The 27,088-nt window shown below is 35.4% G+C and overlaps 1 protein-coding gene across 1 annotated transcript in view; it reads left to right on the top strand.

Moving 5' to 3' along the window:
• Positions 1 to 9,177: 9,177 nt before the first annotated feature.
• LOC120627445 overlaps positions 9,178 to 27,088 on the top strand; it is a 63,070-nt gene continuing 45,159 nt past the window's right edge. The window contains exons 1-4 of the mRNA XM_039895449.1: positions 9,178 to 9,313; positions 10,210 to 10,363; positions 11,552 to 11,743; positions 14,246 to 14,393. Coding sequence (XP_039751383.1) covers positions 9,178 to 9,313; positions 10,210 to 10,363; positions 11,552 to 11,743; positions 14,246 to 14,393 — 630 coding nt within the window. The remainder of the gene's footprint in view (positions 9,314 to 10,209; positions 10,364 to 11,551; positions 11,744 to 14,245; positions 14,394 to 27,088) is intronic.

Below are 27,088 nucleotides of genomic sequence, written 5' to 3'. Positions count from 1 at the left end.
GAACCTAAACTATTTTATTAGAATCAAAAGCTAGGCTGCCATACAATAAATGAATTTTTAGTTCAACATTTTGAATTAAAAAGTGTACAATTATTATTTAAAAATTATTATTTCGAACTAGATGTTGGCCGCTTTGTTCGTTAGCGTTTATTACGGTTTTTAAAAAATCCCGCGGGAACCGTCGGTTTTGTGGGATAAAAAGAATCCTATGTTCCTCTTTGTCTTTTTAATCATCAAATTGATTAACCAATCAAGGGCTGAATCTGATTTTTTTCAATAAAAACTATAACAATGGTTTACTCAAAAACTATTAGTGTTTCCATTTCACAGATAAGTCTCAGAGACAGTAAATAATGTAGCTCTAAATCATTTGAAGTATTATTTCGGTTTTCATTTACAAGCTCTAACTAATCAACCGCTTAGAGCGTGGAAGCAAAACATAGTTAGGATATTATTTAGAATAAAAAAGGAAGAATGCATGTCCATATGATAGCAGGCTCCTACCAACTTTCGCAGGTCCGACTGATTTCAGTGATGTGAGTACCTAATGTTATTTCGGTGGTAGATTTTCAAGAGACCTAGAGCTCATGCTGCAGTATCAAGTGGCTTGGAATCCCCAACCCCCTGCAACTTTTAAATTTACCATTTCACTATTTACTATATTAAAAAACTGAAAATTCGTTTGGTTGAACTCGCTAATCTCAGGAACTATTAGTTCGAATTTAAACTGTAGGAACTATTAGTCCATTTATCAAGGGAGGCCATAAAATATTACGCTAGTTCTAGACAGGAGTGGATCATTGATGAAAAATGTTGCAAAATAGGATACAGTTTTTCTTTTAAGAGCTTCCGATGCGTGCGATGCATTAACGGTTAAAGTTTTGCCAAAATAATGTACGACAGATTTGTTTGTCTTTAAAAGTTAAGAAAATAAAGCATGAGTCGATGTCGGAGGAAATTGCAGTTCTCATGCCAAGAAGAATATATAAAAAAAATTGAAAGAACTATCCAGCTTGACCCATATCAAAGAAAATTCAGAACTTATGAATTCCCAAATTGCCCGCTCGCCGCTGCGCCAGAAAGGGTATACAAAATTTCATGTATTTTTATTTGGTTTAAAAGTTTAATGTCGTTGTTCTCTCTAAGACAAATATTATTTGTTTATTCATCTTATCACCTGAGCCAATCACCAACTTCTTCGAACGCGACCTACCTAACTTGTTAAACTATTATGCAAATAATTTCAAAACATTAGCGGAATAATGAGTTCGTATGCTGTTTTTGTTTAGAATGTGAATGCTACATTAGCAGTACGGTATCTTATCTTATATCTTTAAATGAGCAATTCTTGTATATATATAATTGGAAATTTAGTATACAGGGTGTTTCGGGGCTGTAAATCGATCTAGCTAGGATTAATTTTTAGAAAATGTAATTTTAATTGCGTTCTCCGATAATAACCGATAGACGAAGTTGCACGGGTCAGCTAGTAGATATTAGTTCTCGGGGAAGCAAATTATACAACGTTTTACTGAATTATGAAATATTGTATGTACTGTACTATCAGTCAATTTAATCGCCAGGAACATAGTAAAATAATTGAGTGAAAACTCGTAAAATAGCTACGTATTTTAATTTAGTTACGTGAATATTATTTGTAATTTTATGGATAAACGACAGTAAACATCGTGATATAATTCCAAAAAGTGTACACATAATAATAATAACAAACTAACATTAATATTTACAAAAAATGAGTGTTCACTTATAGGTATGGTACCCAAAATGCTGGCGCTATTGCCCCTTTGAATTGCTAGGCTTAGCCGTTGGGCTAAATAAGCCCAGCTCTTGGGTCATTAGACGTCAAGACCAATTTTTGGGACACGATTTTTAATAAATGTTTGTTAATAAAATTTTTCGTGTCCGAAGACCATGGGCCCAGAGTTTTAAACGCATCGCCGCAAAAACGTAGTACGTATATACTTATAATAAAACTGTAACTGGAAGATTTCTGTACATTTAATAAATTTTGAAAATGTTGTCCGGGGGATGCTTTATAATCGATACTGAGTCCAAAACAATTTTTTATTTAATATTGTATGTCTGTCTGTCTGTCTGTCCGGGCATCACGTGAAAACTACTGAACGGATTTAAATAAAATTTGGTATAGTGATTTCTGATATTCCGGGTCAACGTATAGAATACTTTCTATCCCGATAAACAATAAGTTTCCTCCAGGAAATGGGAAGTTTTTTTTATCAATATTACTTCATAGCTCCGTTAAATTTGAACCGATAATAATTCTTTTTTCGTTTGAAAGTGTATAATATCATGTATTGTCTAACTTTAATGAAGATCTGATAAATACTGTCGGAGATAAAGGACAAAACTCTTCACGGATAACAGCAAGTCGCAAAGATTATGGTACAGCAATCGAATGCATGCGTGCCATCCTACTAATATCTATTACAAATGCGAAAGTTTGTGAGGATGGATGTATGGATGGATGGATGGATGGATGTTTGTGACGCTTCAACGCCACAAAGAATGAATCGATTCGGCTAAAATTTGGCAGAGACATACAATATAGTCTGGAAAAGCTCATAGGCTTCTTTTTATCCCAGAAAAGCAAACAGCTCCTACAGGATAACATCGCTATTTATTCCGCATTTGTCTTTCAAAATCCACGCAACGGAGTTTTAGATTGACGTTGTTATTTGGATAGGCATAGTTGAGGACCTGAAAAGTGACAAAGGTTACTTTCATCCCAGAAAAACAAGCAGCACAAGCAGCAGCGTGCGTGCGTGTGTGTGTGTGTGTGTGTGTGTGTGTCTGTCCACCTGCAAATTCCCATTGTAATCATTCAAATTTGACCTATCGTTTAGAAGTTACGACGGGTATAGAAATGCTAAAAGCAAGAATAATGCCGAGGGCCGCCCGGCTGCGTTATATATAGTTTGGAAGTAGAACTGGACCCTGTAGGTGGCGCAGCAAATAGGTTCTTGGTTTTTTTAAGATATTACAGCGGATAATAACCCATTTGATGCATACGAAGTTGCATCAAATGGGTTATTATCCGGGGCAGCTAGTTACAAATTACGACATTTAAGTATTTACGACATTTAAGCATTTGAGCAGATTCGGCAAAAAGGATAAACTGAATTATCGTTTAGAAATTACGACGGGCACTGTATCTTCGTAATTGAAGTCTGAACTGGGAAAACTACTCCATTAATTCAGAGGATCTTCTAGAGGTTATAGCATATCACTGGTTTCAAGCAGGTTTATGTATTTCCATATTCAGAACTAATCTGCTAACATAATTAATGTATGTAACCAGTTTGTCGCGTTCACATACTATTTATAAGCTTCCTTGCTTGAGCACGTGTCATTTTATCAAGAATATGTATAACAATAGACCTTTGTTTTTAATTTTTTGTAAGTTAGCCCTTGACTTCTACTCCTACAATAAAAAGGGGGGGTTAAAGCCGTAATTCACAACGCTAGCCCAGTGTGGATTGGTAGACACCACACGCCTTTGAGAACATTATGTAGAACTCTCAGGCATGCAGGTATCCTCACGATGTTTTCCTTCACCGTTGAAGCATATGATATTTTAATTACTTAAAACGCACATAACTTAGAAAAGGTGTAGGCGAGCTGGGATTTTGAATTTTTAATTTTGGTTAAAATGTATGTGTGTAGTGTAAATGCAATGTGCGATATCAACATTATCGCTGTATATACAAATTCGCCCTGGGTTTTCTCGCACAAAGATGTAAATCGTTTTTGATAATAATTATGAATAGTAAAAGTAAAACTTTCAAAATTTAATGTAAATTTTAATTTTTAATATAAGGTTTACATTATAATTTTATTCTTAAGTATTCTTTTTGTTTTTTGTTTGTGATGTATTTGCATGCCCTTACACGGCGAAACATTGTACCCACGTTTTAATTTATCAATATAACATTTATTTTAATTTATCATATTTATCAAACAAATCTGATTCTGATTCGAAAAGTGGCTCGTACAGTGATTATTAATAGTAATAATTATAATAATAATATAATAATGAATATATTACAACAATACACACATTGCCATCTAGCCCCAAAGTAAGCGTAGCTTGTGTTATGGGTACTAAGATGACTGTTGAATATTTTTATAAATAAAATACATAAATACTTAGAATATACATATAAACACCCAGACACTGAAAAACATTCATGCTCATCACACGAACATTTTCCAGTTGTGGGAATCGAAACCACGGCCTTGGACTCAGAAAGCAGGATCGCTGCAAACTGCGCCAATCGGCCATCAAAATAATTGAAAATGACTTAACAAAAAAATTACCGAAATAGATGTACAAAATAAATCACAATACAGTCATGTTAAGATTGTTATCTCTATGTTGACCTTTTGTTGTAATTATAATCCGATTAAAACAAATTTGATTTTGTCAACAATCTCTAACGATTGTTGAATTGGAATACTAAATAAACCTTGCACTATACAAGCTGTTGCCATCGACTTCATACGCATTTTGTTTGTTTGTTTCAATTCTTCATTCATCATCACCACCATCATATCAACCCATTACCGGTCCACTACAGGGCACGGTTCTCCTTCCACAATGAAAAGGGGTTAAAAGGCCGTAGTCCACCACGCTGGCCCAGTGCGGATTGAAATTCTTTATTGCACGAATAAAAAATAATATGGAGATATGAAAAACTTAATGTCTAAAGACATTTTCTGGTACCAGTCTAACCTATGGTAAAGTGGAGAGCGTTTTAATTACTGTGCTTCGATATTGAAGAATTAAAAAGTAAAATTAAAAAAAAAAAAATGAAGAGATGAATTATGTAAAGATAACAAAAGAAAAATATAGTAATATTAGGTTAAATCATATTTCACACGTAATATATATAAATAAAGTATATTTGTAATAAAGATGAAATAAACCACAAATAAATAAAATAAAACATAGATACATATTAAGCAAACCTTACTCATAATAGTTTGAATACATGGGGATTTGAAAATGTTTATTAACGGTACTCGACTTATGTTTTGGGGAAATGCATTTTAACCGGTCTCTTTTTAATTCCCACGGGAATCGACAGTTTTCTCTGAATAAAAATTATTTTATATCCGTCTCCGGGATACAATGTATTATATAATAATATATTTATTATATTACAAACAGAAGCACTTACTCTTTTATAATATTACTAGCGGACCCTCGTGACTTCGCCCGCATATGAGTCAATCGAGAAGCTAGAATTGATCTGATGCTAACATCATAATAATCGTGGCTAGCAATGTACCTACTATTATTTTACGTGGTACATTAGAAGGGTGGTACGCATGCATTCGATCGTTGTCCCATATTCCTTGCGACTTACTGTTATTTGTGAAGAGTTATGTCCTTTATCTCCAAAACTATTTGCCAGATCTTCATTAAAATTAGACAATACATGCGTCATAGGATACACTTTCAAATAAAAAAAGAATTATTGAAATCGGTTCAAATTTAACGGAGCTGTTAAGTAAAATTGATAAAAAAATCATCCCACTTAAACTTATTGTTAATCGGGATAAAAGGTATCCTATATGTTGACCCGGAATATCAGCTACCACTGTACCAAATTTTATTTAAATCCGTTCAGTAGTTTTTAGGTGTTGCCCGGACAGACAGACAGACAAAAATTAAATAAAAGTCTGTTCGATTATAAAGCATCCCCCCGTCAAAATTTTCAAAATATATTAAATGTACAGAAATCTTCCAGTTACAGTTTTATTACAAGTATAGATATAGATTATAATAAAATTAAATAGTTCAAACAAACTAAAAAAACACGCTTGGTATAAAAAACTAAACTAATTTCTTTCTTCTAGTTTATTCATATATCATCAATAGCGATTTTTTTTTAGTTTTTCTTGATCTATTATTTTTATTAGAGCAAAATTAATCGGTAACCCATCCACCATTAAAGAGATAAAATATTTTTATTTCAGTGTGCCCGTCTCTCGAAATTCAAGTTCTAATTATTATTTAAAACAGGCCATAAAAAAGTAATAGCTAGCGCCCTCTACCATCTAGTACCTTAATGTTTTCTGTGGAATTTGCTAGGTACGCGAACGCCATAGGTTTTTTTACATTTGGGTCTAGATGGCGCTGTAGTAATTAGTAAAAAATCTTATTTTTTATAGTGAAAATTGGAATTATCTTTTCAGATTAGTGTATTGTCATCGGTCCTCGATATGTCTACAAAATTTGAAAGAAATCTGACCGTTTAAAGTGGGTCAAAATCGCGCCCAAAGAAGTCGGTTACAAACAAACATACAAGTGAAGCTAATATAAAGCGTGTAAAAAGTATAAATTAGAATGGATTTTTACTCGTATCTACACTCGTTTCTTAAAATGCTGATTATGAATAAAAAAATAGTATAAAGCAGGGCCAATTCTGTTGTACATTTCTCTAAACTGAAATAAGTACTACTACTATCCTTTTTCAGAAGATACAGTGTGAAAAGGAGAGCATTACTTTTGACGTGACAACTAAATTTAAAGATTTGTGTACAACGGAATCGGCACCAATGACTCATTTAGATTATCGTGCTCTTGATTTGTTAATCTATAATTCCATATTCCTATTCCAGTTTTATAAAGTGGAAGATTTTTTGGTTTGTTTGTTTGTACCCAATAGGCTCCTAAAGTATTGGAATGACACAAACGATTTTTTTACTAATTGAGGCTTAACTATCACGAAACATAGGCTAAAATAAAAAAAAAATAGATGTTCTGAAATTAATGAAACCTAAAGTGGCACGAAGTAGCAAAGGTTTACTTATTAAGTGTATATTTTTTTGAAATGACCTTCACAATTACGTCAGTTGCCACTTTTTGTGATTAATTTCGTTTAATCAATTTCCTGTCCCAAGGTTGACAGCAAGTTGAATTGAATGCGTGAACTCTACAAGGAAATCGTCTTTCTATTTACGCTTTTTCTATCACTACCAATCTAATGTTAGGTAAAAGGATTACTTAACATTGGGATTCTCGATGAGAGTAAATAAAAGTCAAATTACTTTATTTACTACTAAAATATAAAGCTTTAAAAGAGCTACTACAGCATTTGAAAATAAACTATTCCATGTGGGTAATCGAAAATCGAAATCCTAAATACAAATATAATAGCCTCCTGGATCCCACTTCTGATAATTAGGATTCTGTTAAGGTCCATTTTTGGAGCAGCGCTTGATGTATACAGGTGGGTTATTATTAACAACTTGTAGAGCCAAAGGGCAGCTGTGAGAGTAGAGCATTCAAAGACTGAACAAGTTGAAATTTGTCGTGGTGTCTAGTGGACCCCAGCGCTATCTGTCGGGCTAATTTGTGAATCTAAACCATCCAGGGTGCCACCCAAACGTATACCAAAAATTCATTCAAATCGGTCTAGCCGTCTAGGAGGAGTTCAGTGACATACACACACTGCAGATTGACGCCCACTGCAGAACATAGGCAGAACGCTGGCCCAGTGCGGATTGGTAGACTCCGCACACCTTTGAAAACATTTTTGTGAACTCTCAGGCATGCACGTTTCCTCACGACGTTTTCCTTCACCGTCGAAGCAAGTGATATTTTAATTGATAAAACGCACATAACTTACAAAAGTTAGCTGGGATTTGCACTCGGCCCCTCGAAAGTCCTACTCACTGGGCTATCACCGCTTCAACAAACCTTAGCCCCGACTAAATACTGCGATAATAGCTTTGGAGCCTCGTCAGTGCGTGTATCTGTGTTTGTGTGCTGTTTTGCTCTAATTTATTTACTGTGACCCATGGCGTGCAAAAGTTCGCGATATTTGTAGACGCGTCGCAGAACTTCCACATTGTATAATTTGTAAGTCCAACTAATGGCCAAGATGCGTCTGCCATCTCAAACACTTCTTTCCTGAGGTCTTAGGTTTATCAAATCGTCTACATTTTCGAGTGCACCTATTTTGTTATTAATTTATATTATAATAACGAACAATTGTTCTATGGCAAAAAAAACATCGCATAGAGAACCTCCTTTTTTTGAATACGGTTGATTAAAAGAACAGCTTTATTACTAAACACAAGAGTAGGTATCTTCGAAACCAGCTGTCCAGTTCAGTAACTTTCCAACCAGTTCCAAACTAGTCGTCTGTATACAAAAATAATAATTTGGCACCGAAAGTTTTGCAAGCTCATCTAAAAAAATTTATGTAATATTATAAAATTTTGTATGATTGTGTCCTCATTGTTTAGCAGTTAAGTTAAAGTAACGGAATAGAAGTGCAGTTGACGTGTATGGAAGTGCTTATAACTTAAATTGTGACTAATTAAACTTCAATTGTGGCAGACAAAAAAACACCTAAAAGATCTACGGTACGTACTTTTTAGTCTACCCGTACAGTCGAAATGTTGTTAAATTACTGTCGGAACTTCATCTGCCTGTCTCTAGGCAGCAAGCTATAAGCAAAAATAAAAGCAAATGATGGCAAAAAATACCTTTTTATATAACTTGAAATTTTTAATTCTTTTCTACATATTTTGGTGTTACCAGAAACTAACACCTTCATAAGTTTGTTGAAATGCACTAAAAATATAAGAAAATACAAGTCGGTTTAAAAAATATTTTTGCATTGTGAATAATTGAGGTTAATACCCTAAGTTATTTACTTTCCCAGTACAACTTTTGGGATTCGACCATATAAAGTAATAGCCCGAGGGGTCCGAAACGCAACGCGGTAGATCGGAGTGTATTCTTAAAAAAATGCCGATGAAAGTTTGTATTGGAGACTTTTCAGAAATTCTATGCGAGAACCACTTTTTTAAAGTTACGCAGTGACAAACATCCATTGTAGTCACATCTTAGATCAAACTTTCTGGTAGACAAATTTCAAACTAAGTTTACAGAAAGCTTTGTAACTCTTGTTTGCACTAGGTATATGGCATGTTGTTTTTAAAAAGAAATAAATATGATGAATAATGGTTCAGTAGTAGAAGATAAAAAATACAACCGAATTGAGAACCTCCTCCGTTTTTGTAAGTCTCTTAAAAATAAGGTTAGTTTTTGTAAATAAAATATGTCAAATATGTAAAATATGTAGGTGTACTCCATTAACCATAAAAAAATTGTAGATGCCGCCGAATGCACGCGTTAACGAAAACCTTCTTCCCCAAGTGACACCGGCGAGAATTCAAAAGCGCGAAGAAGTCCAACTTGAGGTGGAAGCAACAACTGAGTGTGACTGCCGAGAAGCCCGATTCAGTATCGGTTAGTTTCTTTTAACTTTTTTATAAAGGCACTAGAATAGTTCTTTGAAGTGATAACTTCTTTCGCGTTGAGCACTTTTTGGGTGAACCAACGTCTTGGAACTCACGTCATTGAGTCGAACGCTTTCCTTGAGCTATATATACTGTGTATATATGTGTACTTTTTGGCTGAACAAAAATCATTGAACTCGCTTCATCGTCACCGCACGCTTCCCATGAGCTATATGTGTATTAAGTATAAACGGTCGATTGGTGCTGTGGGCCTGCTTTCTGGGGCAAAGGATTCCCACGTCTGAAAAATGTCTGTGTGATGAACATGAATGTCTTTCAGTGGTTGCGTATTTAATTTTATATTGTAAGTATTTAAGTCTATTATTCATAAAAATATTTATCAGTAATCTTAGAAGCCATGACCAGCTATGCTTACTTTGGGGATAGATAGCAATGTGTCTATTATCCTAGTACATATTTGTAAAAAAATTTACGTTTACTAAGTTTTTACTTTTATCGGCCGTACCCAATGATGCCTCGCATGTTTTTTTTATATGATTTTAATTTGTAAATTATTTTTCTTTTTTTTCAAAAATAAAAGAAAAACAAATATGTTGGAATAAAACGAATAGAATAAAAAGCCATTTCCTTATGAATATATCCTTTTAATATTTTCAAATCTATCTAACATGTAAGAAAAACTAGCTTCCGAGGCCGTAGTGTGCGTCCACGTCAGAAGTCGGGGACCTGTCTTCTCCTGTTGAACGTCAAATTACTTATGACAGAAATAAAGAAATCGATGTATATACTCACTAGCTACATACGACGTTTATTAGAAAGACTGATAAAGTAAGACAATACAATGAGAATAACTAAGACACAAGATGTGCCTATTCTTATTTCCAGGGGATGCTTTGTTCACAAGCTTCGTGGTGGCGCCGCAAGTGGTGAGCGTGTGGCGAGGAACGTGGGGAATTATGGAACTGCGTCCCGAATTGTTCCCGTACGCGCAAATATACTTCCTGGGCATCGTGATACACGTCTGCTTTGCATTAATCAAGTAATTCTTCTCCCTTGACTTTAATTGGAGTAAGTGAATGTAGAAAATTTCAACAAGGTGATGCGATAACTAGGATTTTTTTTAATGTTTTTTTTGTCATTTATTTATTATAAAACTATACTTATAATATAACTGTAACTGGAAGATTTCTTTACATTTAATATATTTTGAAAATTTTGACCGGGGGATGCTTTATAATCGATACTGAGTCCAAAACAGATTTTTATTTAATTTTTGTCTGTCTGGCCGGGCATCACGTGAAAACTACTGAACGGATTTAAATAAAATTTGGTAAAGTGGTAGCTCATATTTCGGGTCAACATATAGGATACCTTTTATCCCGATAAACAATAAGTTTCCTCCGGGAAACGGGATGAAATTTTTTATCAATTTTACTTCATAGCTCCATTAAATATGAACCGATTTTAATAATTATTTTTTTATTTTAAAGTGTATACTATAAAACGTATTGTCTTATTTTAATGAAGATCTGATTATTTTACTCGTATAAGAAAGTAGGTTCTTTTTTGTCATTTTTTTTTTCATCTTTACGTTGTATAAAACAAAATCGCTATGTTTATTTACATTTAGGTATTTTAAACTATACAACGAATTTTAATGCACTAAGGAAACATGCATATAGTTATAGAGAAAAGGAAAAAAAAGACAAAGGAAGTCAAAGATTTCTGATGATAACGATGTGTCGAGATGTCGTAATAAACATATTTTTGTGCGCTCACATTGGTAACGCTGGCTGAATTTTACTCTTAATCACACCAAACTGCCTTATACTAATTATCTCCATTGCACCCAGTGGGTAGGACTTTCACCCCCCGAGTGAACCTCTAACTTTCCTAGTTATGTGCGTTTTTATCAATTAAAAATACTTGCTTCAACGGTGGAGGAAAACATCGTGAGGAAGCATGCCTGAGAGTTCCCCATAATATTGTCAAAGGTGTGTAAAGTCCAGCAGTCCACACTGGGCCATCGTGGTGGACTACGGCCTTAGCCCCTCCTCATTGGGAAAACCTGGGCCCCCAGGGGGTGTTATAGCCCCTCCGTGCCCTGTAGTAGGCCATATTATCCGCAGGCCTGTATTGATCGCTGCCATCACAAGTCTCCTGGCGTTTATCAGTGTGTATGTTTTTAATTACATTCATTTTATTATATTACATTTGTTGTTTTCAGAACCCAACTATTTTCACGATCTCGGGACGCTTGGGGCGAAGGGCGCGCGGGCAGATGGCTACGCGAGCGCCTGTTCAGCAGGCTGTACACCTACATCTTCATCCTCTCCTGCATAATGCATTGGCGGGGAGGCTGGGGACTTCTTGATAGTCTTGTCAACGCCATCTTTCCGGATCCAGACAATCCTCATAGGTACATTTATAACGTTTGTTAGGATTTTATCAGGTTAAAGAATCATTTATTTCTCTTAAAGAATAATTTTGCATATTCACTTACAGAGAAACCATATTGATCTTATATTAATTGATTAGCAATCATATTAAACTTATTATTAGGTATACTTATAAATTATTAAAAATCTACCCTCAGAAATTTCGATATCCGTATGTTGTGAAATGCGAAATCGTTTCCGTAGTGTAGTTATAAGCGGTATTACAACTGAGATAGCATGTGATTTTTTAGTTCGCTTCGCATTTTTCACTTCCGTGGGTAATTTTTTGGCAAGGCAGGTTCTAAGACGTGGAAGTAATATATAGTCTCCTCTACGACTGATTCTACTCTGCACTTTTTTTTATTTTGTTGTGCTATTTTGTACCCAAGTTTATTAAGTTTTTTAGGATTTAATTATAATTGGCGGTTCAAGCAAGTGGCCCAGCTGGTTGTAGGTGGAAAACAGAGCACTACTTACGTTATTTTAGGGTTTTGAACCCAAAGTGTACAACGACAAAACACATCGCCATCTAGCCCCAAAGTAAGCGTAGCTGGTATCACGGTTACTAAGATAACTGATGATTATTTATTAGTAGTAGACATAAATACATACAATAATGTATTGATAATATACAGATAAAAACCCAGACACTGAAAAACATGATTGTTTATCACACCAACATTTTCTAGTTGTGGGAATCGAACCCACAGCCTTGGACTCAGGAGGCGAGTCACAGTTCACTGGGCGAATCGCCATAAAATTAGGTTTAAAACTAAATACTTGCACTTTACGACAGTAGTTAAAGCACGTAAAACTGTGGAGCTAGGAGCTAGTTTTTAATATACTGATGTATATTTTTATAAAAAATTAAATACGAAGCGGTGATAGCCTAGTGGTTAGGACTTTGTGGGGGCCGAGTTCGAATCCTAGCACGCACCTTTAACTTTTCTAAGTTTATTACTTTTTAAGCAATTAAATACTATAAATAAATATAAATTTACTACGATAATTCCCACGTAGCCGCCATCTAGCCCCAAAGTAAGCGTAGCTTGTGCTATGAGTACTAAGATAGCTGATGAATATTTATATGAATATAATACACATAAATACTTATAATATACATATAAATACCCAGACACTGAAAAACATTGATGTTCATCACACAATCATTTTTCCAATTCTGGGAATCGAACCCAAGGCTTTGGACGCGGAAAGCAGGGTCGCTGCCCACTGCGCCAACCGGCTGACAATAAACAACTCAATTGCTTCAACAGTAGCGGTAAACATCGTTAGGAAATGTGCATGCCCGAGAGTCCTACATAATGCTTTATGCTGTTAATGGCGTGTGGAGTCCACCAATCCGCACTGGGCCAGCGTGGTGGACTACGACCTAAGCCCTTCTCAATGTGAAAGAAGACCCGGGCTCTGTAGGCGGCCAGTAATGTGTTGATACGAAGGGCCATTAGAAAGTTGTAAACCTCTTTTTTAGGAAATTAGGTATTCTACCATTGCTTTGTATATATATAAGACACTAGCGTACCCAGCCCGCTTCGCCGGGCTAGATTTTGCTTTATTTTATTTAAACAATCAACTTACATCATTAAATTTCTCTGTGTCTCATAATATATTAAATCATTTATTTATCTCCGTATTCATTCTCTTCTATTCTCTTCTCGAGCAGGTGAAGATCATTATCTACACCCATGTACACCCAACAATAGAATATCATCATACGAGTAGTAAATAAAAGCTGTATTTGACAGTTTGACAGTTCAAAAATAGGAGTGCCTCAATCGTCACCAAACTTTACAGGATTACTCGCCAGGTCAATCCGGAGATTCCCTGAAAGTTTCATTGAAATCGGTCCAGCCGTTTCGGAGCCTATAAGGAACATACCCACACGCTTTCTCTTTTATAAGTATATATATAAATAGATATGTGTTTATTTGTTAAAAGATATCCAAATTATTTCAAAAGAAATTGTGAATACATATAATACTATAAAGTCGTCAGATATCCCAACAAGTACTGCAAAACGATGCAATAGTACATATATATGAAATGTGCTGTATGTCTGTAAAAATATATAATAAAATTCCAACCGATTTCGAAAACATGAATCTTAATATGTTTAAGAATAAATTAAGTAAAATGCTTCTCGACAAATGTTATTATGATGTAAAAGAATATTTATTATAAACTGAATAATTTTAAATATAAATTATGGAAAATTTATTTCGATTTGGTAATTCATTTATTTATTTACTGTCATTTTTAATTTTATCATGTGTTTATTTTAATTTAATTTGACATTGAATTAAGATTGATATTTTTAATTTTTTTATATCCATGAACAAAATTTGCACACTATTAATTTAGTAGAATGCTATGCTCTCTAAACTAACTATATTGTTTACCAACATCAATAAATGATTATTATTATTATTACTATGATGACGATGATGTTTTTTAAATATCTGCAGGCCTGTATTGATCGCTGCCATTACAATTCTCCTGTACTTCTGCATCACATGTCTTCGCTCGTCGCGGAACCTGCTCGCCACGCCATACTTCCTAGCGACCGACGGAAAAGAACCCACCTACATATTCACCACCAGGTTCCAGAAGAAGGTAAGCGCAAAAATTTGTATTAGGGTACCGTACCCAATGAGTTAAGGAAAACCGCCTGTCAGTCTGTTTTTCCGTCTGTATCTCATGAACCATGATAGTTAGGCAGTTGTCAATTTTTTTTTTATCCCACTACAAGGTAGCCCTTGACTGCAATTCCACCTGTTAGTCAGTGGCGTGCATAGAGGTTATGTACAGGGTATGCAGATGATATAAAATGAAGAAAATCTCCAGTACGAGTTATAAATACTTAAGGGTAGGCTTTTTATAACTGTTACAATGCCTATCCATAAGTGTTTTATAACTCGTTCTGGTGATTTTCTTCATGTTATATCATCTGCATACCCTGTGCATACCCTCTATGCACGCCACTGCTGTTAGTAAGTTAACACTAAATCGCTTAGCGGCACGTCTTTGTCGGAAGGGTGGTAACTAGCCACGGCCTACGTCTCAAGACCAGAGAAAATTCAGAAATTATTAATACGCGAATTGCCCCTGCCGGCAATCAAACCTGGGACCTCCTACTTAAATTCACAGCGCTAATCGTTGCGCCAGGGAGGTCGTGATGATGAAGGAATGAATACATTTTTATGGCACACCAAACAAAAAAATTAAAAAGAAAACTTGAAAAACCGGGCGTATAAAATTTGGCAGCCTTATACGCTCATAGTGATCTATCTCTAGGCAACCAATGACAAGAGCAGTGGCGTGCACTTGATACATGCAGAAAAGCACTGCATACCCAAATTATTGTATATAACTCGTATTGAAGGGGATTTTTTCCATTTTATGCCATGCACCTGCTTTATGCATACCCTGGTCAAAAACCCTGTGCACGCCACTGGACAAGAGGTACATATACACACATAAAGGTATGATGTGTGTGAAGATGATGTGTTTCTGTTGCCACTATAACGACAAATAGGTACCTAAAACACAAAAACTTTAACATTGGTCAACATGTTTTTTGGTCGTTTTTATAAATAATGGTACGGAACCCATTCACTTGCAAATCCGACCTGCACAAGCTAGCCGTTCTTTTGTTCCAAATGCCAAAAAAACAAACGTGATTTCTTTTGCTCGATATTCATAATGCCGTTATAGACACTTTTTAATTTAATTATTTATTATATTATATTTTGCGTGAATATTTAGAATATATAAACAAATATTCACGCAATATTTAGTTATATAGCCATTATCTATAAAAACGGCTAAATCATGCCATGACATGATTTTTTGTCACCCCCAAATATTTGTTTTATTTTAATTTAATTATATATTTTAGAAGTTAATATTTAACTTAATATTGCGTGCATATTTCATGCGTCTACCTATTGCGGTTATCAATAACGAGCAAAAACGAGAAAGAAAATAACGTTTTTTGTATGGGAGCCGCCATAAATATTTAAGTTATTGTGTTTTTAAAGTACCTATTTATTTTTATATTTTATTGTAGATGATGGTACGGAAACCCTCGTTTGCGATTGAACTCGCACTTGGCCGTTTTCTAATTTTATTTCACTACAAACTAGCCATTCTTCAATTTCATACAAGATCGTTGCAAACCGAACACACAGTTTTGCAAATAACATTACTTTGTATACAATACTTGACGGCTGTTTGGCGCAGTGACCCCGCTTTCTTAGTCTAAGGCCGTGGGTTTGATTCCCACAACTGGAAAATGTTTGCGTGATAAACACGAATGTTTTTCAGTGGCTGGGTGTTTATCTTTATATTATAAGTATTTATGCATATTATTCCTAAGAATACTCATCAGTTATCTTAGTCCTCATAACACAAGATACGGTTACTGTACCCACTTTGTATTGTCGTTTATTTATTCATTTTTATTATACTTGCAATGTGGCATGCAAATAAATAAAATAAAGGTATTTGTAATGGAAGCGGTGATAGCCGACGGTGACGGTAAAGGAAATCGTTATGAGTAGGTAAACCTGAGTACCTCTAGCTTTCTTTATTTATGTGCGTTCTAAGCAATTAAAATAGCATTTGCTTCAACGGTGAAGGAACATCGTGGCGAAACCTGCATGCCTGGGAGTTCTCTAAATGTCGTCACAGGTGTGTGGAGTCCACCACCTTGGCTAGCGTGGTGGACTAAGGCCTTAATCCCTTCTCATTATGGGGGGAGACCTGCCCTGTAGTGGCCCTGTAATGGGTTGATATGATGATGATAATGATAATGAAACCTGAGTGCTGAGAGGTCTTCATAATGTTCGCAAAGACGTGAAAAGTTTACCAATGCGGCCACAACTCTGCTCATTCCGAGATTCCCTTGTAGGTCGGCGTAAGGTTGATTGAAAGAAAGACATATCACTTAACCAAACGTTGTATATTATTGGCGTTGCTTGGAAGCAAGCCGCTTCACTTTTATCTCACACAAGATAGAACAACGATTGTTAAAAGGTAAAATGATAGAATAGGAAAACTTTATTGCAACACAACACAATAGGAAAAACACAAGAAAAACAGTAACAGTACTTAGTGCTAGGGTGCACTAAGTTGGAAAAGAGTTGCTGAGTTTCTTGGCAACTTCCTCTGCCAGTGGTAGAGTCTACAATCTGACATACTTAACGTTTCCAAGTGTCTATGTTAGGCCTACTTGATATAAATTAATTTTTGAATTTTGAAAGTAATATCTTCCTATTCTATCTATCTTAAGTAGTAAGCGCAATAAGGAACTGTTTTTTTGAGTTCTTATATTGTTATCGCTATCCGATCTCATCCATCAAACGTGTTCTATTTTCATAGGCAAAAAGATGCTGTTGAAGCTGTACATAAGTATTCGATGTTTATAGTTATAAAAAATATTATCACAAAAACCTACCTTCTTCGAACACCACTTGAACGTACTGAAAATTTAATTGGAATGTGAAGCTTCAACATCTCTACATTGAAATGGTTGTATTTTTTACAAAGATAATGAGCGGTTGCTGGTTGAATACTTGACCTATTTTGATTGTTTGATTGTTAATTCTAAAGAACTACAAGGTATAACGTTAACAAAAGCATTCTTCCGCTGTAGCAACGATTGCGAGCCTTAATTTAAAGTTTACGAGTGTAAACACTGTTATCGGGCGTAATTTATTTAAAAAACCACGTTATCTTGGCATCTCGAGAGCTGTATCAATAAATAAAAGAAGAAAGTCGTTGCCTCACAACACATAGGGTCCCTGCGAGCGTACGTCAGCGCGCGGGACGCGATGATAATACAATTATAAATTATATACAAGTCGTAATCTGTAGTCGTACTAAACCCGTGGCTCTGCGCACTCGTTCCTCTGCCATGCGTGGAAGCACGGCCGGGCTCGCAGATTCGCTCTCGGGCGGTCCAAAAGCGAGCGGCGCTTTTCTTGAGTTCGCGGACGTGGTGTTTGCCAGTGTGGTGGTCGCGCCAGCCGTCGTGACCTACTGGAAGTCGACGTGGTCGCTCATGGACCTATACGTGCTGCCCAGGCACCCGGTGGCCAGCGCGGCAGCTTGCTCGGCCTTCGGTCTGTGCTGTGGCTTCGTGTTCTGCGTGTACCAGACATGCCTCGCCACGCATCTGCGGCCGGGGAAAGGCAAGCTGTTGTACTACGTTGTGTCTAGGCTGTACACATGTGTGGCTGGCGCAGCGTGCGTTGGCGCCTGGAGGGGGGTGTGGAACCTGCTCAACGAGTGCACGGGGGATAGCGCGAGGACTCTCATGTCGACCACGGTGGCTGCGACTCTATCCCTAGCCGCCTTAAGGACCTTGAGGAACATAAGCGCGGCGCCGTTCGCCGTCGCCGTCGACTCTCCCCAGGATTATTTCGATGTCCCCACAATGTTCAGGACGGTTAGTACAAAATTTAAGATAAGCATTAAACCCGTACAAGCGTTGATAGCCGAGTGGTTGGGGCCTCAGCTTCATTTTCGGTGGGCCGAGTTCGAATCCCAGCACACGCATCTAACTTTTTGTTGTGTGCGTTTTAAGCAAAAAAAATATCATGAACATAAGCATGCCTTAAAGTTCTCCACAACAACTTAACATTCTCAAAGGCTTGTGAAGTCTACCGATCCACACTTTGCCAGCGTGGTGGACTGAGGCTTAAACTTTTTAAATCTTGGGAGAAGAACCGTGTCCCTTAGTGGGCCAGTAATGGGTTTTTTATGATAATAACGATGAAACCGGTATCTCGAATCGACATGATCTGTCACACTATCTCTATCTTAGCTTTGATTTCAATCACGGGCTGACAAGCATGTTTAACCCTGAGGCGGGGAATAACAGGATATACATGGATTGTAATTTATATTTGTACATATATATTTGTGTATAAGTATAGTATCTTACTATGTACTCACATTTATATCTTTTGTATGTTATCATGTTGTAGAACAGATTTTTGATTGATCCTTCGTCGATGACACTGATAAAATACTTTCACTAAGTTAAAATATAAATCTGGTGAAGTGTTTAGAGTGCCTACTTCATAATCTTTCTGTGGGGTGACCAGATTGAAATATTAAAATTTCGGACATTTTGTGTCAAAGTCTCATTAGAAGGTAATGTCCAATTCATGTATATAAGTTGAAGTGAAGCAATCAGGCTAATTTTAATATATTTTCTTGAACTAAATTTAAAAACGGAACTTTTTAAACGAAATACGTCGGATTTTTTGTTAAATATTTTAACAAAAATCCTGCTATTTTTTTGGGAAAGTAAGATATTACCCAAGATTTATATAGTATTGGTCTATAGAAAGCAAATCAGACTTAAAATAAGGGCACCTACAGGGTATGGTCGGTCTCCCATTATAGTGAGAAGGGTTTAGTTCGTCCACTGCGCTAGCCAAATTCGGATTGTAAGACATCACAAGCCTTTGAGATCATTCTGAGGAACTCAGCAATAGCAGGTAAGCAAGGGTGGCAAGCAATGCTGCTTAAATTGTAAAAACGCACTTTACTCCGAAATTTAGATGTGCGAACTCGTTTCCCCCGAAAGGGAGCCGAGGCCCTAACCTAGTTGATAACGAGATACCCTATTGATACTCTAGGGCTTAAGCGCTTTTTTATGATTAATAGACGGTTATTCTTGAATAAATTGAAAACCTAGTAACTCGACAAATATTTTTAAACAATCAAAAACATACCGCAAAAATACTGATCTATTGGAATTAAATTCCTACAGCCTGGTCACCCTACCTCCGCGAGGTAATTTTAGCTAAAATTGACCGGAGATTAAATAAGTTTAACAAATTATTTTGTTTAAGAAACATCTTCATCATCAACATTACTTGCACGGGTCATTTCTTCGATAGAGAAGAGTTTAGGTCTTAGTCCACCATGTCGGCCAAGTGTAGATTGGTGGGCTTCTCAGACAAGCAGGTTTCTCGACGATGTTTTCCTTCATCTTTTCAGCAAGTGCGAAAAGTTAGAGATTCGTGCCGAGGATCGAAGGCGGTCTCTCCGAGAGTGAGACCGACGTGTAAATAATTAGTTTATATAAGTGTCACAAATACTACAAAGATTGGCGTGCAAAATTTTGTCGTAATTCAAATTAACAATGTTCAACATAAAGAATTGTCATATTTAAATTAATCACAAGTAAAAACTTAAAAAAGATAAAAATAACGAATTGAAAATGAAAGATTAAATAAATACTTAAAATGATAATAGGCGTCTGAGAATAAATAATTAAAAAAAGTTATATTTTATTCCAAATAAATCCCAAAAACATATTGCGAAAGTTGGTTTCATGATTTTTCTTCAACCTTTGCACATATAAATTAAATAAGGAAGTATTGATAGTAGAACTTTGTTATCTTCATTCCGAATATCTTAGTTACGTAGGTATTACAAGCTTTTGCCCGCAACAACCGCTCATTTTCCTGGGTCGAAAAGTAACCTTCAAATTGGTTACATGTTATAAAGTTTGTATTGGAAATAACGAGAACTTCAAATAGAGGTTTTTTTTTAAACTTATATGGTTATTATATATATAGGCCTATTGTTTTAATAAAATTGAGATAACAAATAAATTATTTCTTATATTTTCATATTTTTCCTTCATCCGTTTTCAAGGATGCAAAATTTTTCAGTGTTGGTTTTTATTTATTGTGTTCCCTCCGTTTTCCCCCCAACATGGTGAACGGAGATTGTTAGGTCGGTTTAATGGTTTTTATGCCATCTTGTTCTATATTTATTGGACTACGCACTTCTGTATAAATTTCCACATAAATAACATCTATAAAATAACGTTTTTTTCTCTCTCTTCCCAGTTTTCATTAGTTTCTTTTTGTTATTCTTTTTTTCTGTCCGTTTTATATGTAACATTTTTTTTCTTCCTATTGATTTACCTTAATACAATATGTAATGTTGATAGACAAGTTAGATATAAATTCTTAGTTTTTTGTTTATTCTCTTTTCTGTCCGTTTTATATGTAACATTTATTTTCTCCCTATTGATTGTCCTTAATTCAAAATGTAATATTGATAGACAAGTTTGATAAAAAAATTTTTTTACTTACATTCTTGTTTTTTTTTTTTAATCAGGCATGAATTGTGATAGGATATTAAAGAGATTTATTAATAATTAAAAATTATGACTATTTTAATTTCTCGTGTTTCGAAGTCTACTATAAAGTTCAAGGCGAAATATTTAACACATTTCGATCGGAACGACTAAATATGTATCATAAATAATTCATTGATACCTAAAAATAAACGTTCGTAAATTATAACAGATCCTAAAAGTAAATACAAAAAGAGTACTTAAAACTACGAGCATAACCGCCACTATCGTAAGTTAGATATTACCAGTTTTTTTGAGAGCATAATAATCTAAAAGGTCATTATTGTTTTTGTAATAGATTAATTTATATTCGCCAATTCGTAATAATTGACTTTTTTTTTAACGTGACAACGTCTTATAATTCGATGGAGCCGGCTGCACGCACGAAAAAATGCGTATGCGGCGTTACCTCGCTCTGAGGCGTTCCATGCAAGGCTTGAAGTGCAAGCGAGAGCGCGGAACGAGTGACAAAGAGGCACAGTCGGCCTCCGCGTTCGACATCTGTCTCTCTCCTACTTGAGTGAGCGATGCGTCCTTGTGGACAGCTTCTATACAATAATACATTTAATGTTTTCGGCAAGGATGAAGTGCAATGAAAAGTGAATGTGGTGTCAATTGTTTATAGCAACGATAATTAATATCTATCAAACAATTAAAATTAAAATTTTCTTTTGAAAAATGCAACTATTCCATCAGTATTTTCTTACGACGTTGTCACGTTCAACTATCGTCAGTAAGCCGCCTTTACAGACAACCAATTTTTTGAATTCCAGAGCGGCGCAAATTTTTTTTATTATTAGTAGAGCTTTTGGGGCGTAGCTCGTTTGAGAAAGTACCACCGCCATTTCTGCCGTCAAGCAGCATTGTTGCAATGATGTTTTCCGGTCTGGACGTTGTGGATGCCGCTATCATAACAGGCATATGGGGCTTAAGCCGCAGGTTGATATTGAGGGCAGCACGTTGCAGGAAGTGTTCTTTACATACCTTGCGGAGTGTTACTCTGTATTTACGCGATGGTTTTCCACTAACCATCAGGTGAGGTTTGTCCGTCAATTCAAAAAACAAAACAGAAGGCGGATACTAAGTCTCAATTTTATTAAAAAAAGTGCGTCCATAAAAAAAATGGCGCTTTTGAACAACATAATGAAATAATTGTATGACAAATATTATTTATTCCTCGTGTTTAAAATGGTCACCCTAAAACCACATCTTGCACTGTCGATTGGCACTGAGGGAAGCGACCCTGGCTTTGTGAGTCCGGGGTTGTGGGTTCGATTCCCACAACTGGAAAATGTGTGTTATGAACATGAATGTTTTCAGTGTCTAGGTGTTTATCTGTATACTATAAAGTGTTTATGTATATTATAAATGAAAATATTCATCAGTCATCTTCGTACCCATAACACCACAAGCTACACTTATTTTAGGGCTTGATGGCGATGTTTTTATTGTCGTAGTATATTGAGAAAGTCTCGTCAAAATTGTTCCCAAGAATCATCCGTTCAGTCAGTCAGTTCGTTTGCAGTTTTTATCACACGCTGAATAATTCTATACCTGCCTGTTAAAGTCTTGTCGAAAAAATTTACCTAAAACTCTGTTATACAATTTTTATCCTGTATCACTCCCAGTATAGTTCTATTCATGCCTGTGAAATGTCATCAAATACGCTAAAGGAAGCTATTTTTAGGCCATACCAATCGTATTATTACCATATTCCTCTAAAAACCTGTAAAAGTAATAAAAAAGTTAGTTCAGCCGTTCCAAAGATAAGAGTAGTACAGACAACGAAAAAAAAAAAGCACCAATGAGGTGTGATGTGGAGAATGTGTTTGCTATCTTTCAAATAATAAGTGGAAGTATTTTAGATTCGCAGCTGACAGACATTTCAATTTGTTCATACATATCTACATAAATAACAAAATGTTATCATGAAGTAAATTGATTAGTTTTCTTTTTTTGGATTTAGAATAAATAATAAACGAAATAGTAAAATCGTAACACAAGGCTTAAGAGAAGTGTTGATTGTCGGTCCTCTGTTACAACTTTATATTTCAGTAGGTACTTATGTTATCGCGAGACTTGGAATACCTATAATTATAACTAGTATTGCGCGTGGATATTGTGCCCACTCCGCGTTTTTTAAATCGTATGAATAATAATATTGATTATTTTTCCGACCCAAATATCGACCAATAGAATTGCACCATTCGACGTCACGTGGTACAACCTACATGGTATTATACTGATAATTTTTTGAAAATTTTCTCTGGTAGTTGCTATATATATTTTGCTATATTTATTCATTATGAAATTCTTATTTGTTAACTGTACATTTCGTCTCATGGTGCAATTCTATTGGCCGACATTTGGGACGGAAAAATAATCCCCCGAATACCACACGAGCTTCAAAATTATCTGGCATTTCCCGATAGGTTCGTTGCAAACAAATGAAGGATTCAGGAAAAATCATTTTTTAACCTGAAAAACTTGACGACTTTATTTGTTTGCAGGGAACCTATCGGGAAATACCCGATAATTTTGAAGCTCTTGTGGTATTATAAGTGAATATTTTTATGAATAATATACATAAATACTTATAACATACATATATATATACTTGCAGTGCAGTACACTAGACTACACAAAATAAGCAATTCATTTAAAGGAAATTGTATACAATTTTACAATAAATTACCGGTTGATATCTTGGGGATGTCACTAAAGAAGTTCAAAGTTTGTATTAAGCGAAAGCTTATAGAAAAGTCCTATTATAGTATAAAGGATTACGTAAACGATAAAAAAGCTTGGGTGTAAACAATTGCAACTCTAACCAGGTTGCTTCTTAAATATTTTCTAATGACAATGTGAGATGGTGATAACAAAAAGAACACCCGGCTAAGTTTGTTGTGGGCTTCTTCTTAGACCAGGGCGCGATTGGAACCCTCGTAGCTTTAGTTTTAAGTTTACGATTGTAGTTATCGCCATCACTACTCACTGCTATGTACACATTTTGTATATAATAACGCATCAAAAGTGCCATCTATGTGCCTATTTGAATAAAGAAATATTTGACTTGACTTGACTTGACTAAACAACCAGACACTGAAAAACATGCATGTTCATCAAACAAACATTTTCCAGTTGTTTGAATCGAACCCACGGCCTTGGACTCAGAAAGCAGAGTTGCTGCCCACTGCGCCAATCGGCCGTCAAATCGGATCGAGTTTGTAAACCCTAATATTAAAAGTATTCTGTGTTGATATGTGACACGCCAGCAAACCAGAAATATGATATCAATACCACTTTTCAAAAATCAGAAATGTTTATCCTCTTAAACAGACCATCCATGCCTCTTAAAACGGACATAAATTAGTGATATCTGCATATCGTCTGAGAAAAGTACAGAAATCCTTTGTGTATATGCTTTTAAACATGATACCGAAGGTAATATTAGATCTACCTTTACCTAAGTTTAAACAGTATATTAAAACACATTTAACAAATCGTGGTTACTACACGATTGATGATTTCCTTAACAACAAGGCTGCTTGGAAGCAGGCCACTCCGCTCTAATCTCTCACAAAACAGAAAAATTCTAAAGATTGTTAAAATGATGTTGGAAAAGAGCAATCTCTGAGTTTCTCCCCGGCTCTTCTCAAAGTCAAAGTCAAAGTCAAAAATATCTTTATTCAAGTAGGCCCATAGGTGGCACTTTTGATGCGTACATAAGAATTAATGCGTAATTTTGAATTTGAATCTTGAATCGCCATCTTGTAATTTCTTTTAGCTCCCACCTTATTGTATGGTGTTCTGAATATTTTTGTTTTAGCAGCCCCTACCCATAGAACAATAATATAAAGAACATCGATATCCACCGACAATTTAAGATATCGCTCCGCAAAAATAAAATAAAAAGGCTACATTTGCACATTTTGATTTTGACGGTCCGATTTCGTTCAAACTGCAGATATATCGAAGACCTACGACAAAACTCTAATTAGATAAGATTAATCCATTTTTCAATTTGGAAAATGATTTTCATTTATAGCCGATAAGGCAGGAATGATGTTAATTTTAATTTCTAGCCGATTTCTCTAATATTAACAAATTTGATTGTGAATGGGTTACCGATTAATTTTGCTCAAATAAAAATAATACTTAAACGTGCTTTTATGAATAAACGAAACTAAAAGGTAGAAATTAGTTTGCCAAGCGTGTTTTTAAGTTTTTGTTAACTATTTGCTTATTCAAACCGTATATTATGTTTTAAGTTAATGATATATAGTGAATAGCAGATAGTAACATATTAAATCAATGGTGAATAGAAAATTATATTAAAAAATGCGATTGCCCTCCTTACCGCCGAATTTAACTAAGCGAAAATAATCTTAAATAGTTAAATAATAAAACTGAAGGAATAAAACAATTTCTCTTATAACCACAATTTTTGAGAAATCAATCATAGACACATCTTTACAAACAAAAGCAGTTTGGGAATTTGTCGAACTAAAACGATTTTTTATTATCATTTTACGACAACGACACACAACGACTTTGCTGGTTTTCTTTTTTACCAGCTTTTCCTGTTAGTCATTAAATCCCTTCTTGAATTGTTTCTTGTTCTATTCTCTATTCTCAGCACGCACCTCTAACTTTTCTGAGTTATGTGCGTTTTAAAACCTTTAATTATAATTACAGATTAAGTCGAATTCAAAACATTCTGACTAAAGTGCTTACTTATGACAGCCCTTTTGAAAATAAAAGACCGACACGCGCATATAACCTACGCTATAATTTTGTATATGATGTAAGGGCTAAATCTATTTCTTGCAGTAAAAATATGGCAGTGGTTTACTCTAAAACTATTAGGTTTTTGGTTTCACAGATAAGTCTCAGAGATACTACATAATGTATCTCTGAAATATGTGAAGTATTATTTCGGTTTTCATTTACACGTTGTTTTTGCGCGAACACTTTTGCACTATAATTTCTCCCGCGTAGTTGGAAAAATTTGACCACCGTGGCTGAAATAGGTCAAGAAACTGCATTAGTATGGTATTAATAAAAAGATAATTTTTAAGTCTTGTCTTAAAATAGAACAGTGACAATGATGACGGAGTAATTTTAAGTAAATATTTGTTTTAATCTCTCGCTTATCGCTTCCTATCGTCTATGATGTTTTGATACGCGATAATGATGTTTTGCTTTCGCAAAGCTTTTTGGTAGAAACGGGTTTTTACGAGACAGATCAGAACAGTCATCTCCAAATCTCCTCTTCTCGCGGAGTGTTGGAGCTAAAGATATTACCGATTATGACAATAATTTAGCGGTGATAGCCTAGTGGTTTACAGTTCCGCCTGCCTTTCTGGATGATTTTTCCCGGCAAGCACCTCAGATTTTTCGGATGTTTAAGCATTTAGATAGCATAAATTTATTTTAAATACTTATAAAACGGAACCGACAGGACTAGAACCTGCGACTTTGGCAATCGCGGTCTGAGCGGTTTACGACTCATCTACGGTCCATATATACGGCACGGTGCATATATGTCGGCACTTCACCAGTGCCGACATATATGCACTCTTTATCTGTCTTGGCCTACCAGAGAGACGCAGGTTCAAATCCTGTCGGTTCCGTTTTTCAAGTATTTAAAATAAATTTCATATTACCTCCAAGCGTAGGTAAAAAAAGTTAATTAGTTAATTTTCTTCCACCTTTAAATCTTGATTTGGTTACTTTTTTAAGACTGATGGTTTTCCTTGATGAGATGTGAGATAGAAAAAGCGGTTCTATTATCGTTTTTATTTGAAAGTTTTGTAAAGTCGTGTCAATTTTTTCTAGACTTTCCGCGACCTCTTTTATTAAAGTTTTGGCAATACTATACAACACTATGGGTTTCGGTTGAAATGAAATATATGTTTTGTATCGTTATTATAGTTATAACACCGTTAAGTTAAGTTAAAAATTAATAACGTTTTGTTCATCGAAACTGTGTGGCGTAGAGCGCGATTTAACAGGGTGCGTGAGCGCGTGCCCCCAGCAACGTCCGAGTCCCGAATACATTAGCGAATCCCGACAGCCAAACGATCGCGTGAGACCACGAACATTCCCGAATAACTAACGCTTGGCGTGCCACAAC

This window comes from Pararge aegeria, chromosome 11 (assembly GCF_905163445.1).
Source record: "Pararge aegeria chromosome 11, ilParAegt1.1, whole genome shotgun sequence".
NCBI classification, from domain to species: domain Eukaryota; kingdom Metazoa; phylum Arthropoda; class Insecta; order Lepidoptera; family Nymphalidae; genus Pararge; species Pararge aegeria.
Note: the sequence above shows the minus strand (reverse complement) of the source record. Positions and strands in the feature narration are given on the sequence as shown.